We start from the raw sequence: 16,688 nt of genomic DNA, 5'->3' as shown, positions 1-16,688 counted from the left end.
ACGGCGACGATACGCCGAGTTGTAGGGGGCGCTGTGGCGAGCGGGGCGGTTGTTGTATGTCGGGAGTTGCTATGGTTTTATTGCAACTTAATTGTTACCCATTTACCTAAATTCCTATCCCTGACGCGTCGAATGATTCCTCCAAATCGCTTTTGGATAGGCTTAATTAGAAAAAACATTGAAGATAAGCAGTGGTGGCCGAGTAGATATGACGTCCGACTTTCGATCCGGAGATCGCAGGTTCAAATCCTGGCTCGTACCATTGAGTATTTCGGAACGTACGTACGAAATATCATTTGATTACCACTAGCTTTTCGGTTGCCATACTGCAGTCAGCGAAAGAGCTCGCGGGAGCGACACAGCCGAGAGCTGGCTAATTGCCACTTGAGCGCCAATTACGGCGACGATACGCCGAGTTGTAGGGGGCGCTGTGGCGAGCGGGGCGGTTGTTGTATGTCGGGAGTTGCTATGGTTTTATTGCAACTTAATTGTTACCCATTTACCTAAATTCCTATCCCTGACGCGTCGAATGATTCCTTCAAATCGCTTTTGGATAGGCTTAATTAGAAAAAAAATTGAAGATAAGCAGTGGTGGCCGAGTGGATATGACGTCCGACTTTCGATCCGGAGGCCGCGGGTTCAAGTCCTGGCTCGTACCATTGAGTATTTCGGAACTCATGTACAAAATATCATTTGATTACCACCAGCTTTTCGGTTGCCATACTGCAGTCAGCGAAAGGGCTCGCGGGAGCGACACAGCCGAGAGCTGGCTAATTGCCACTTGAGCGCCAATTACGGCGACGATACGCCGAGTTGTAGGGGGCGCTGTGGCGAGCGGGGCGGTTGTTGTATGTTGGGAGTCGCTATGCTTTTACGCAGCTTAATTTAATTGTTACCCATTTACCTAAATTCCTATCCCTGACGCGTCGAATGATTCCTTCAAATCGCTTTTGGATAGCCTTAATTAGAAAAAAAATTGAAGATAAGCAGTGGTGGCCGAGTGGATATGACGTCCGACTTTCGATCCGGAGGCCGCGGGTTCAAGTCCTGGCTCGTACCATTGAGTATTTCGGAACTCATGTACAAAATATCATTTGATTACCACCAGCTTTTCGGTTGCCATACTGCAGTCAGCGAAAGAGCTCGCGGGAGCGACACAGCCGAGAGCTGGCTAATTGCCACTTGAGCGCCAATTACGGCGACGATACGCCGAGTTGTAGGGGGCGCTGTGGCGAGCGGGGCGGTTGTTGTATGTCGGGAGTTGCTATGCTTTTACGCAGCTTAATTTAATTGTTACCTATTTACCTAAATTCCTATCCCTGACGCGTCGAATGATTCCTCCAAATCGCTTTTGGATAGGCTTAATTAGAAAAAAAATTAAAGATAAGCAGTGGTGGCCGAGTGGATAATTATGACGTCCGACTTTCGATCCGGAGGCCGCGGGTTCAAGTCCTGGCTCGTACCATTGAGTATTTCGGAACTTATGTACGAAATATCATTTGATTACCATAAGCTTTTCGGTTGCCATACTGCAGTCAGCGAAAGAGCTCGCGGGAGCGACACAGCCGAGAGCTGGCTAATTGCCACTTGAGCGCCAATTACGGCGACGATACGCCGAGTTGTAGGGGGCGCTGTGGCGAGCGGGGCGGTTGTTGTATGTCGGGAGTCGCTATGGTTTTACTGCAACTTAATTGTTACCCATTTACCTAAATTCCTATCCCTGACGCGTCGAATGATTCCTCCAAATCGCTTTTGGATAGGCTTAATTAGAAAAAAAATTGAAGATAAGCAGTGGTGGCCGAGTGGATATGACGTCCGACTTTCGATCCGGAGGCCGCGGGTTCAAGTCCTGGCTCGTACCATTGAGTATTTCGGAACGTACGTACGAAATATCATTTGATTACCACTAGCTTTTCGGTTGCCATACTGCAGTCAGCGAAAGAGCTCGCGGGAGCGACACAGCCGAGAGCTGGCTAATTGCCACTTGAGCGCCAATTACGGCGACGATACGCCGAGTTGTAGGGGGCGCTGTGGCGAGCGGGGCGGTTGTTGTATGTCGGGAGTCGCTATGGTTTTATTGAAACTTAATTGTTACCCATTTACCTAAATTCCTATACCTGAGCGTCGAATGATTTTGTGATGACGACGTACTTGCATTGGTACTAATCTACAGGCCTCGGTTGAAGTGTCGAGGCCGACGAATGAAGAGCGACGTGCACTCCAGCCCCGCGACTCACTCCGCCTCGAGGCGAGGACTCACAAAAAATGGCATTAGTGTGAATAAATGATTCACACTAATGCCATTTTTTACCAACTTACCATTGCAAGTTAACATAAAACATAGAGGACATTTATAACCGTGTACGACAGTAAATTAATCTTACGCGCATGGCACTAAGCGATAGGCCTCGGCTGAAGTGTCGAGGCCGGCGAATGAAGAGCGACGTGCACTCCAGCCTCGCGAGTCACTCCGCCGTGACGCTAGGGCTCACAAAAGATGTCGTTAGTGTGCACACTTATGAACTTTTATTTGGTAACCGTAGTAAAATGTCGAGAGCATACGCTACGGTTTTTTTTTATTATAGAGGAGGCAATCGAATAGACAAATCGGCGATGGTAAAAAACTGGACAAATACGAGTCAGACTCGCCCACCGAGGGTTCCGTACATTTTAGTATTTGGTGTTATATATATATATATATAGTCCTCCTCATCGATTTCGATGACGGCGACCCCAAAAATAAAATTTACGGATTACGCCTGTTATGAGCCCGAATGTGGCTGGCCAGGCCGAACTTGGTCTTAAAGACTCTTCTGCAGGTGTTACAATAGAGTTGGCCAGACGCGTTATATGTATACGTGTAAGAGGGCTTCGGTCTCTCTTTGCGTAACGACAGCTAAGGTGGTGTGGGCATGTTCTCCGTATGGATGACCGTCGCTTGCCCAAAACCGTATTCTACTCTGAATTGGTGGAAGGTAAGCGGAAGCACGGCGGTCAGCATCTGCGTTATAAAGACGTGCTCAAACGACACCTTAGCGCTTGCAATATCGACCCTGAACGTTGGGAGGAGCTTGCAACAGACAGGTCATCTTGGCGGTCGACCATTTGTAATCGCATCAAACTGTTTGAGGAAAACCGCCTCAACATCTTAGATGCAAAACGCCAACAACGCAAAGAGAGACCGAAGCCCTCTTACACGTATTTGGTGTTACAGCGGCAACAGAAATACCTACATCATATGTGAAAATTTCAACTGTCTAGCTATCACGGTTCATGAGATACAGCCTGGTGACAGACAGACAGTGGAGTCTTAGTAATAGGGTCCCGTTTTTACCCTTTGGGTACGGAACCCTAAAAACATAGATTAACCTTATGGAACAGCGCCCTAAGCCTCTCCGGGTCACTGCTAGCAAAACTATGACAGTTTTTGAGACTGAATACTTGCCATGGTTCCTTGTCTCCCAAGTATTCATCAATTTTATAGTTTCTTTGAGAAGTGCACTTTTGACGTATTTTTTGAATAAAGTATATGGCAGACCTCTAATGGTATTTTGTAATTAAAACGTTACACAGTTTTCCATGAACAGTTTTCTAACTTTCTGTAGATGAAACTTGGAGACTACTAACTAACTTATGTTTATTGTAGCCTATTATTTAAATTTGTGACACACCGACCCGGTCACAATATCCTCAAAAAGCAAAAAGCCTAAACCTGAGACCAAAGCATCCTTTTTTAAAACAAGACATGCCTGTAAGCCTAGAATAAAAGCACGCTACGCTATTCCTTTCGGAAGACAGACGCAATAACGAGAATTCCTGCGAAAGAATGAAAATACTTGGTATATTGCGTTGAGGGAGCTTCGATTGGGATCTGCCGGAGGGGACACTGTACTGATCGACACGACAATACATTATAGGGCCGAAAAGCTTGATGATCAAAGAAAAAGTTTTTGCAATCAGTGAGGTATTGTCAAATACATTTTTTCAAGGGAAAGTGTGTCTAAAATATCTAAATTCTGTAAAATTATGTAAAATTTTGCCATGCGTAGTCATCTGCATATTTCGACTGCGGGAAAATTTCAACTAATCGAAATATCTTCCATGCTTTACATTATTAACTAGAGTCACACATACAACACATCTTTTTCGCTATCTAGACATATATGGTAATCTAGTTAATAATGTGAGTTGTAAAGCATGGAAGATATTTCGATTAGTAGAAATTTCCCTGCAATTGGGTGTAATTGATTGAGGGTAAACCGCTGATATGATGGTAAGTATATTGTCTTGTGCTTAAATATCAATTTATTTGATTAATATTATTGACAATCTACAGGTATTCGAAAACGTTAATGTCTCTTTATTGCAGACCTCACATACACGTAGTTCTAAATTCTAAATTTAAACATAACTTCCTTCAGAAGATGTTATCACTGCACTAGATGCTCTTAAATGTTAAATGGAACTTCCGTGTGTTGTAGTAGATATATTTAAGTATGTATAACCGACTGTTAATTTACTCCAATGAGGACGTGCTTTTAATACTATTTATGGTCATGTCCGTACATTAAATATTCAAACAAAACCGGCCACAAAACAAAGCCAAAAAACCAAAGGCAATATCACTTTCTCGTATCCTGTTGCATACCCATTTCGTGCTATAGCGTCACAATCGCGACACCGGAGGGTGTGTTACCCACACCCTTACCAGCATACACCCTTCACACGTGGCTCACCCTTGGCCAAGTCAACATCAAGCAAAAATAAACTCTATTCTTAAGGCATAAGAGACACCTGGAAGTTTCTAGATGGTTGGGGTAAGTTTGTGCTTGTGTACATAGGGCGCGCCCCTACTGTCGCCGCTCAAACATGGCGGCTAACAAGGTTTTTGCGAGCACTTGTGAGCGATTTCGCGCCTAATTTTGGTACGAATGTGATATTTTGATAACGAGCAAGTTTTATTTGCTCGTCGCTAAGTTTGGAGGTATTGTGGATGATTTGAGTTTGGAGATGAGACTGAATGTTTTAGTTGGGAGTAGAACTCTCAAAGTTTGAATATTACATAGTATACATATCCAATTCTTTCTTTATAGAAACTTTTATCCTGCTATAACATAAATATAGTAGTTATAAATGGGTTTGGTCTCATTCCTGTCCGTTAAAGCACAGCGTTTGGTTACCAAACTATGAAGTTTTTTAAGTAAATATATTGGTCGAATGAAATGAGTTACGCGAAGTAAGAAGTTTCTTGAGAAATTTCATTTGTAGGGTATTTATTGAAAGGTAGGTAAATATTTAAGTCGGACCGCGCTAAATTTTCATGCCAATTTCTGTCAAGTATGGAGCTTATAGGGTATACGTATGCATTTTTAATGCCAAGTTTGTGCAAAGTTAGCGTGGTCAGAGTTTAGTAGATGTAGATACATACAAAACCAGACAGATAGGCCAATCCAGCTGTCATGTTTCTTTATCTGGGATATACAACACAGCTCGTTCTCTCCTGCTAAGTTTGGGGCCAACCATGACTTTATGATGATAACCATAGCAATAATCTTTACATATACAGCATGGCTAAAAAATTACTGCATTACCGTTGCCAGGGAGGTTTTAGGATTATACCAGGGAGGTTTTGGCAACGGGAATGGAGTTATTTTTTAGCCAGCATGTAGACTGCTAAAATATCAATGATTGTCGTAGTCGGGTAATACAGAATGAGTTCATTCTCTCTTGCCATTTCTAGCATAATAATTTATTAAACACTGGCCTACTCCTGGAATCAATCTCTTGAAGTTTTACCCACGACCGCTAAACTTTCGAAGCTCTTCAAAGCTTGTAAATCGAACAAAATAAGCACCATTTCCATAATACAGCACAATGAAAGCACCCAACGCTCTACGGATTTATTACTGACAACAAAAACTTGCCGAACGGAAGGAGTATGCCCACCAACCAAAATCCCTAGACCCTCTCAGCTCTTACCGTGACACTTCAATATAAGGGAATTCCAAAACGAAAAAGGACCTTTAAAGTCCGAGTTAGGTTGGTCGGTTAACAAATAATCGAGATTTAAAAGAGCATTCTGACAAAACGTTATTAAATCTTATTTCAGTGAGGATGAAGACATAACGATGTGCTGTTGTGTTCATTGTCGGGCGCTTGCCCTTCATTGCATATTATCTGCTATTTTGAACAGATTTGTAAGGCTTGGGTCGCGGTGTTTGAAAAAATAATAACCGACATGAGTTATTGTGAAAGGGGATGTTTTAAGCGTATATCGGAGAATGGTTGGATTCGATATCTTCGATGAACTTAGTTTAATAGAAATATAAATATACAAATCCAAAGGTACCTACCTATTCATAAATTTTTGGGGTTTACTTACGTATTTGCCTCTTGCAGTTTTTTTAAATATCGCATGTCAATATGTATAATATTTCGGTGCGAATTGGAAGAATTTTACTTTGCTTGAGAGAATTCAGATAATACTGTATAATTTCAGCATTAAAACCCAGATACGACGAGTCATTACATTTACAAATGTCAATGAAATCGTAAGTATTTTTTAGAGAACGTGACTACAAATATGTCAGGTACTAAGTCAGTTAGATTCTTTAAGCTTGCTTACTTTCAAAATTTGATACTATTACAAGTATGAATGGGTTCAAATTTTGCATCCATGTCCAATAGTACAGTCATCAGCAATAGTATCTTACACAACTAGAGCCGCAAAAATATATGACGCGCTCTTATTGCGCTCCAAATAAGAACGTGTCATATATTTTTGCGGCCCTAGTTGTGTAAGATACTATTGCTGATGACTGTACCATAGACAAAACTGCAAGTTTATATAAAGATAATAACGATGTGCCATCTTAGTCCAATGTATCAATATTTATTTGTTTTAAATACCTGTGTCAACAGACAAAACTACCTAAATCGAAATCATTACTTACAGAGATCTCTTCTCAATTTTTTTGCACAACAACAAGTAGAAAAGCAATTTAAAATCAGATAACAAAATGCGAGCGGTACATTACCGGCGGTCGATTTCACATCAAAACCTTGCGACAACCCATATCATTGTCGTGACGACAAACGATTAGCCCCCGGCCAACAATCCAGTAAAATAGGATGAAAATGTCAAAATACAATCTTTCACGACAATCTCTACCTTTGCAAAATTACAATACAAGTAAACTAACCTTTATTTATACGCAATAAGAGCGAAAAGAAGTGCAAAAACGTCCGTGTCGCGATTAAAGTGCCAATCATTGACACAAAAGATGTAACACTAGAACTTGTGCCAATATGACGTGTTTTTATCAGGATGGCTGAGTCGACAAAAGCATTGAACGACACGGTACGCCATTGTCATTAGCATTGTTAAAATGGAACAGGAAGACGAGAGTTGTGTTGCGTTTTGCGCAAACTTGAGTTTCTTATCTTGTTAAGGTTTGGAGACTAGATGCGGGTGTAGAGTCGGTGTTTTAGATTTTTAGATTTGAATCTATATCATTTTAGCGCCAATAATGTTGAAATAGAAACCTCAAAACTATAGACAGTCAAAAAAGGACAGTTACGAAAAGAGATACATAAGACTGGCTATGTTTTTGTTTACATGTTCAACGCGGCTGACCAACTTTATCGTCAAACTTTATTGTGCAATAGAGCGTTTCAAAGCAAGAGTACACACGTTTACGATTTTACGTTCAATTTTTAATTATAACAGGAAATGCGTTTGCTAGACGGAAATCATGTCACTTAAAATCAGTTACGAAATATGGAATTGCAATATGTGCATCGAAATCTGGATAATTAAACGTCGGCAAAATCGGCCTGCTTAAAAAACTGGAATCACTTGAGTGGAAACAAATAAGTACAAACTAAGTACTGAAGCAGTGGTGGCCGAGTGGATATGACGTCTGACTTTCAATCCGGAGGTCGCGGGTTCAAATCCTGGCTCGTACCAATGAGTTTTTCGGAACTTATGTACGAAATATCATTTGATATTTACCACTAGCTTTTCGGTGAAGGAAAACATCGTGAGGAAACCTGCATACATCTGCAAAGAAATTCATAGGTGTATGTGAAGTCCCCAATCCGCATTGGGCTAGCGTGGGGACTATAGCCCAAGCCCTCTCGCGCATGAGAGGAGGCTTGTGCTCAGCAGTGGGACGTATATAGGCTGAAATGATGATGATGATGAAGTATCTACTCGTACATATAGAGCTATTCTTCTGTCTAAGCGGTATAAATTATTCAAATTTAAATATTAAGCTGTCCATAAAGTAAATAAACATTTTTACGCATCTACTTTTTTACGATTCATAAATACGTGCCTCATTTTCTCACAAAAAAATGTTTAAACTCTAATAACAAATAGCCAACAGCGACTCCACAGGTTTTCCACGCGGCGTGTCCTCGAAAAACCATCCCTGCCTGTCTTACCCACAAATAAATTGGCCCCCAGCCCCCACTTGCCCGAGGGGATTTTCGGATTAAACTTTATTACATCTCAAAAAACTATTCGAGCTCCTTTGTCAGCGATTTGTTGGATTTTGGAGGCATTGTGTTATTTTAAAGTTCTATAGGTATTGGACAACTCTTTGATCGTGCTTTAGGAATTGTGATAGTGATGATTGGGTTAATGTGATTAGTGATTTTTGTAAAGTTGTGAAAAGTTTAAGAAAAAATGTTTTGTCAAAACATAATACAGGGTGTTTGGTACGTCGTTTGCCAAATTAAAACGGCAAATAGGTTGAGAATGTGAGATTTTGTGAGCAGGTTCGATGTTTATATGGTTTATTGTCAATTCAGTTATACATTTTTTTTCTAAACGATGCTCATATTATATTTATTCAGTTTCAAGCTATAGGTCTGCTCCCGAGGTCTACGTATACAGCTCACTGAACCAATAGTAGGTAATATTTTATTATAATGCAATGTAACTACGTAGGAAAGGAAGGTAATAATCATAAATAAAACAAGTGATTTATTTATACTGTTTCAATTAGTTAACATTTTGCTGATTTTGACTTTAACTAGGTATGTTAAGAAGATAAAGTTTTACAAGAACAACATATTCTTCGTCCTTTGTATAGGCATCATTCATTTCAAAAGGCATCCATTGTCAATTACGTAGGTTGAGCCAGTAATGCTCCTCGCCTTATCACTTGCTAAGAATAATATCACGCGTCCAATCTCATCGTTTTTAGCTATATACCCTAATGCCGTATAGTCCGTCAGCGTAACCTTTAAGTCATCGGCGTTGCTGAGCTTGTTGTTGGTCATAAATTCATTCTCCACCGGTCCGGGGTTCACGGAATTTACCCTGACGCCTGAAGGCGCTAGTTCCAAGGCAGCGCAACGCGTGAAGTGCCCCAATGCCGCCTTTGACACGGCATAGAACATAAACGCAGGTATTTTGCTGGGCGTCAGTTCTGCTACACTGGATATGTTGACCACATTTCCCTTAGTCTGGATCAGATAAGGCGCTGCCAGGCTGGTCAGTTGGATCACAGCTCTTACGTTGGTCTTCATCACATCGTCGTATGCTTGTAACGCCTTGCCATCTAGTAAGCATCCCTCTGAAGCTATCCCTGCGTTGTTGACAAGCACATCCAGTTTTCCGAAATGTTTTACAGTTTTAGGGATGACGGTCGCAGTGTCAGCCTCCTTGGAGAGATCGGCTTGGATGATAAGAGGCTTCTTCTTGGCGAGGGCCTCGATGTTTTTGGCGACGGCGGCGAGCTTGGCCTGCGTGCGCGCCACGAGCACCACGTCGGCGCCCTCCTCGGCGAACAGCAGCGCCGTCGCCGCGCCGATGCCCGAGCTCGCTCCCGTCACTATCACCACTTTGTTAGCAAAACTCATGATTCCTTATACGCGACTGTATCTCAGTAAAACACTGCTAAAACTGGGACATCATGCTGCAATCGGACTACCGTGCTGTCCTGCGAATCATTGTAAATAATGACATAATTGCACTCAAATGCTTTAACAACCACATAGGTAGCCTCATTAATAGCACGCGAGTAGACGCAAAAATACACACATGACACGTGAACGATAGACAAGAAAATTACATCCTTTATTGTCCATGGATACATGTCAGATCATAATAAGCTATATTTATTGTCTAAAATGGCCGGTGCCAGCCATATCACGTCTAGCTAACATTTGTCATTCCTTCTTTACTATATCAACTTCTACATCTCCCATGACGTAGCAGCCGCTTCTTGTAATGATTACTTATTATTACAGATGAAAAAGTGTCGTATAGAGCCCTCGCGATGGGAGCAGCAGAGTAGCCATACGAACGGAATGGTGGCGGGCAGCAATAAATGTAACTGAACGCAAAGAGCTGGATGCCAAGCGCGACGAAGTAAAAGCCAGACCACCTGCGGCAATACATTTTGATTACACAAATGGTGTGCTCACATGCCCGCAATGTTCGCGAACTTTTAGTAACAAGATCGGCTACGTCAGCCACTTGTGAGCACACCAGAGACAGCAACGGAATTGATATTTAGCAGTCACCGTCGTAGCCGAATCGGCCGTGGAGTTATTAAACAAATAAAAAATAGTTATAAGCTAAACAGAAATAAAATGGTTGCATATCGCGCATTCTAGCATTCAATCTACATAATTACCGCCAAAGTCCGTAATTAGCATTATACAAAAAGAATACTTATCACAAACTCGTCGGATCGCACAACAATCCCAAGTGCCCCTCTAAATCCTTTGTGAATTCGGCAAACTGGCGTATCAATGGCGCTACCCTATGTGCTTATTAATTACAAAGCATCCGACAACCCTGAGCCTAACACTGATTTTAACTACGCACACGTTTAATAAATAGAAAACCTAGTTGATGCAAAAATAAACTCAAAACACATCGTAGTAAAATCGACTTTTAAATATCAGCGTTACGCGAATTAGCATATGAAAGGGAACCTTTTGAATTTCGTAACAGGCTATTTTGAATTCTAAGTTTATAATGATAAGGTTTAAACTGGATTGGTGTGTGAGAATAGCCAGGGGTGTGAATTAAGATATTGTAAAAGGGACAAAAGGGGAATGTCACACGAACGCTTAGTGTCAACCTCACATGTCTTTGAAGTCCATGTAAAATGGGTGGATATTATTTATTTAGGAACACGAATACGTTTGGGGCGTTGTCGCATGTTGTGATGCACGTCACATCCACAATGACAGAGTGCCTTGGGATTTATAAATAAATAAGCCTTTGTAATGGCTGACAATGACATGGGTACTTGATGGTGCTAGAAAATGTGTAATTGAAAATACTACCCTTTGAGAACCGTAAAGTTATAATCCTGCTTACGTTTTATTAATACAACGTATTTTTAGGATTCCGTCCGTACCCAAAGGGTAAAAACGAGACCCTATTACTAACACTCCACTGTCCGTCTGTCTATCTGTCTGTCACCAGGCTGTATCTCATGAACCGTAATAGCTTGACAGTTGAAATTTTCACAGACGATGTATTTCTGTTGCCGCTATAACAACAAATACTAAAAAGTACGGGACCCTCGTTGGGCGAGTCCGACGGCGGTTTTTTTTGTTAGGTATGGTATAACAGAGTAACAGTTGAACGAGACAATGCAGAACACGGGTACGGTAATTAAAAATGCAAAAAATTATAATTACAAAGAAAATTAAAAATGCAAAAAATTATTATAAGTAGGTACAAATTACAAGAAATGTTGCTTCTGAACGCTTCTCACTGCACCTTGACATTTTCTGTTTGGCCCTAATATGGTTGACTGGGAGAGAATCCCATGAGGCATTAAGTCGGCCAACTTTGATGTGCAATAAAGTTTTCAATAATAAACAAGACCGAAGTGATCCCAAAAGTGTTTCAGCGGAACACTAAAAATCATTTTAAAATGAGAGCGTATCTTAGTTTGTATGGCGGTGGTGAAAAGTAAGTGTGGTTCTAAAATGCAACATCCTCCCGGGATAGTCCCTACAACTTTTTAAAAAATTTTTTCAGTGTTAAAAGTTCAATAGTAACCATTTTGCATTCATTGGACGCCGCTGACTGTCAGCCAAATCTGATCGTGCCGTGCATAAATGTTTGCACAGCTTTATCCCTTTCTAATGAGAACAGTGTGATAGAGAGATATAATAGCTTGTCGAAATGATATAATCGCAATGGAATTGTATTTTAAGTTTCCGAACAAACCTCATGGTTGTCTGTTGAGCGCCTCGCAGTCGAGGGTTTATTATTTTTCCCCTTTTCATTTAAAAGCTTGCAAGTCCTTATATCGCCAAGTAGTTTACCCACCCTCCGTTAGATGGCGCGAAACTCAAAGCAAGAATGGTGTGCACTAACTGCAGTAGGTGATACAATGATCAAGACATAGATGGCGCTGATTTACATTTACGTCTATTACTTGTGTGCTGTCTATTGTTCAGCGGAGTCTATTAATTCATTCGAATATTTTATTTTATTTTTGAGGCTATCAGCAAAGGATTATAATACACAGTGTAGCTCTGAACAACGCCGGTATGAAAAAAAAACATTGACCTTAACTAAAATCGTGTACCTACTTTGGTAGGTATAGTTCGAATCTACTCGAAAATTATTTTTTCATAATTACTTTGAGAACAATACCAAATAATCCTGAATGATCGTCAAAATTTGTCAAAAAGCAGAGATTTGGTATGTACGCAAGTATTAGTAGGTACACAAACAACACAAAAATCCTCAAAAATTTAACTTTTACCTCCCAAGGCCTTAAACTAGGGGATGGAAGTTTGTATGAGTCTTCCGCAAATTTTGATGCTAGAGGTCTGAATATTGATATATTGTTTAAATATAAAAAATGATTTTTACTAAATCACCCCCAACCCTTTAAAATAGGGGATGGAAGTTTGAATAGGTTTTCCTATACAAAGATACATTTCATGCTAGATGAAATAATATATGAGATGTCAAGATAAATAGTGGGCTATGAAGAAAAACCCGATGAGTATCCTAAATAAGTTTGTGGCAAAAATTACATTTTTGGTACAAGCTTTTATCGCTGACTGTACTTTTTTACGACAGACAACTAATACTCATCGAAACAATTCTAAAAACCCCTAACACAATTAGGTTACGTTATTTCATCACAGAGTTCCTATGGCCACCTCCTGTCTCCATCATCAAATCAGCTCGTTGGTACCATAATATTGCATTGTTATCCGATTTATACATGCATGCAAAATTTCCGCTCAATCGGAAACTGGGAAGTGGATCAAATTTAACTTAACTTGCAAGATTTGATTACACACAGACAGACAACGGTCAGGTGAAACTAAATAAAAGCTAGTAAAAAGGAAAAAAAAAACAAAACAAAGAATAATTGGCAACTTTTAAAAAGAAGTGAAATCCCACCAATACCATTTCCACGTAAAATGTTGCCAAGACGAGACCATAATTATGGCTCGCACTGTCAAAAACTTATCAGATCTCATGTAAAGCCAAGCTTCAAACTCTAAACGCTCTCACAGTACGCTCAATAAGGCTTGTGTGTTGTGGGTACTTAAACAACGATATAATATACTTGTAAATATAAATACTTAAAAAACACCCATGACTCAGAAACAAATATAATGTGCTCATCACACGAATAAATACCGTTACCAGAAATTGAACCCGGGACCATCCTCATAGGTAGAGTCACTATATACCCGCTAGGCCAGACAGGTCGTCGAAATGATTGTTTTTACGTTATTATTTTAATTTAGTTCCGCTACTGAACCATAGATGGCGCTCGTATGCACTTCACTTGAAGATTTGATACGTTATAAGAGACAAAATTTATATATTGATAAAGATAATATTTTTTTCCGCAACTGGCTGGTGGTTTTATTTTATTTAAATACTAAAACGTTTTAAGTATTTAATTTAGGTACCGACTTAAAACAAAGCTTGAATTTCAGTATAATTTCTATTGCCAATGAGAAGAGGATATGCTCTAGGTTTCTAAGAGTAGTTACATTTGCTATTAAGCGGTATATTTAATAACCTAAATCTAAGGGCCGATACAGGGGCAACCCGACTGCAACTTGTATGGCAACTGCACGCCGACGGTGCAGTTGGCGTGCAGTCGGCGTGTAGTTCCCATACAAGTTGCAGTCCGTCTGTACCAGCCTTAACAGAGTAAGATGAAAGCTGATTGGAAAACATTTATTTGTAAAATATAAATGACGAGTAGATTCACAATATATTTACTTATTCATAAAAATATTATGATCACGATAAAATGTATTGTATTGTACGAAGCACGTAGGTACGAAGTGCTTTTGGTTTTATAGATATTTGCCATTTTAAAAATAGGGTGCTTACGAAGTTAAAATCACCGTACCTTATCGTATGTACCTACACTTTTATTCTAGTTCACGCGCGATTATTCTTGTCTCGAAAACTTATAAACTGTTACTGTTACCAAGCCACGATACAAAACCAACAGAAATAAACAGGGTTAACTCATAAATCACCAATCAGTAATATTCTTCCCGTACCCCACCAAATTTGCATTAACGACCACCCCGAGGCCAATTTAAAATAAAAACGACAACAAAAAATAAAAAGACAATACTAATTCTTTCGTAAAACAGCTATCTGAATCGAGTCACGAACTGTCTAAAAGCCCATCACATTAATACATTGACGTGCTCAAAACTGTAAAATTACCATTCCAAATATGATTGTAGAAAAAAAAAACGTTTAAAAAAGACAAATAGGATCATGGCGATGGTCGATTATAGCGTAAGCGCCGCCGCGCACGAACGGCGCTATAAATGTTGCTATCTATTAGTTAAAAAAAATAAGAACTTCCGTTTTTGTCTATGGCGGTGACATGGCTATGAATAAAAATGGAAATACGTAAATTGAATAGCACGTTAACTCTGGCTGGAAATAAAGAATTGCAATATGTCTGAGTAAAGCATTTTTGTACTGAATAATGCTTATGCCGCACAGTGCCGTACACTTTAGTGAGGATGGCATGATGTTAGTTGCTATTTCATACCTTTTAAAAATAATAAAAAAAATCGGCGAAAATTTGAAATTCGAATTGTAACAGATCTCCTGGCTGGTAAGGCATCGATACAAACAGGATAGAGTATCGATAGTTTAAAAATAAAACACAGTCGAACCAAGGCAGAAAACTTAACGGAAAGTTGATCACGCGACACCAAGACTTATTTACGACACAGCCAATAGCTTTAAAACGAATTTAACTGCTCAGTTTCACTTTATAGAATCAGTATTCGGATCATGCACACGCGATTATAGTTGTAAGACGGTGTCACATTGGATTTATCGTCATTATACCTAAATTCGGTTTCATGCACGCCATTTATAACTGAAATAACGTTGTATTTTTATTGCCAGTTAGGCCAATAATACCTTTAATTACTGAAAGGCATATCGGTTAACATTTTTTATAGCTGTACGATCGAATAAAAAATAAGTAGATTACGTTAGAGTTGTGCTGTTTTCGAGAAGATTCTCCGCTTTGTACGGGAAATATTCTTGAGCGAAAACGTTTCCCATACAAAACGGAGAACGTTCTCGAGAACGACGCAACACAACCCCAATCTACCTAGAATATGTTGATTGTATAGAAGGTAGGATCCTATAGAAGTGGTATACGCGTGCCTCCGTGAGGGACAAAACATACGCAATGCGACACTGTGATTGGTCGAATTTATTTGTTGCCCACCATAATCCATACTCAATTTACGGTGGGGAGCAAATAAAATGTGAGACAGTGACAAGGACAAACAATACTAGCTCTTTCTCTGCTACTCCTACTGAAAGATACGTAAGACTAACCTGTTCGGTCACTTCCCCCCACCTTTCCAGATCCAGTTATATACTAGATTCATGGTTGATTGTAAAGCAAAGATTACAATCGAAAGTTCAGAGATAATGTTTTCGAACAGTTATCGATACAATTGAATCAAGATACCGGAACGGAAAATTTACGATAATGTAAAAGTAAACTACCGAAAGATCGAATCGGCTCGTAATAGTTTTTTTTTTAAGTAAACTGCTGTTTAATATTCAAAATTTGCCTACCCCTTTTTGTCACGGCGGCGCTGACTTCCGACCTGCGGTAATCGACGATCGACAACGGTGAAACGCTTTTTATACAATACATTAAAATGCGTATATTGACAAAAACACTACCTAGGTACCTCGTAGAGACTAAGACCAAGAAGATCACAAGAACAACAAGACAAGAAGAGAGAAGGGAAGACCAAGGAGAGCGTATATGGATCAAATAAAGGAAAAGATCAACGTCGTGTCGTATCAGGCTGTCAAAGAGAAGGCAGAGGACCGCCAAACATGGAAATTGCTCCACCGACAAGAGTCATACTCTTAAATATATGATGATGACCCCGTAGAGGTTTATGGAACATTGATAATTATAGGTAAAAAATAATTTTTTAACGTTGTACTTTTCTTTCCACAGATAACTATCGAGACAATTGTAACAACCCCAAACACAATTAGTTTACGTTGATTTATGATAGAGGTACCATGGCCACCTCATGTCTCCATCATCACTGGGGGCAAGAGGGTTAACATTAGATAATTGAAATATTCCTCAATTATAATACCCATGTGGCATACAGCAGTGTTTGTTTCAAAATCTTTGAAT

The 16,688-nt window shown here is 39.9% G+C and overlaps 2 protein-coding genes across 2 annotated transcripts in view; both read right to left on the bottom strand.

Annotated features, from left to right (window-relative positions):
• LOC134674800 (Fanconi anemia group J protein homolog) overlaps positions 1 to 16,688 on the bottom strand; it is a 117,085-nt gene that overhangs the window by 77,836 nt on the left and 22,561 nt on the right. The gene's annotated exons all lie outside the window — the stretch shown is intronic.
• LOC134674796 (3-oxoacyl-[acyl-carrier-protein] reductase FabG-like) lies at positions 8,980 to 9,939 on the bottom strand. Its single transcript, XM_063532935.1, has one exon. It carries the CDS (start codon positions 9,871 to 9,873, stop codon positions 9,109 to 9,111), a length of 765 nt encoding a protein of 254 aa, XP_063389005.1. The 5' UTR covers positions 9,874 to 9,939; the 3' UTR covers positions 8,980 to 9,108.

Source organism: Cydia fagiglandana, chromosome 20 (assembly GCF_963556715.1).
Source record: "Cydia fagiglandana chromosome 20, ilCydFagi1.1, whole genome shotgun sequence".
In the NCBI taxonomy this organism is placed as follows: Eukaryota; Metazoa; Arthropoda; class Insecta; order Lepidoptera; family Tortricidae; genus Cydia; species Cydia fagiglandana.
Note: the sequence above shows the minus strand (reverse complement) of the source record. Positions and strands in the feature narration are given on the sequence as shown.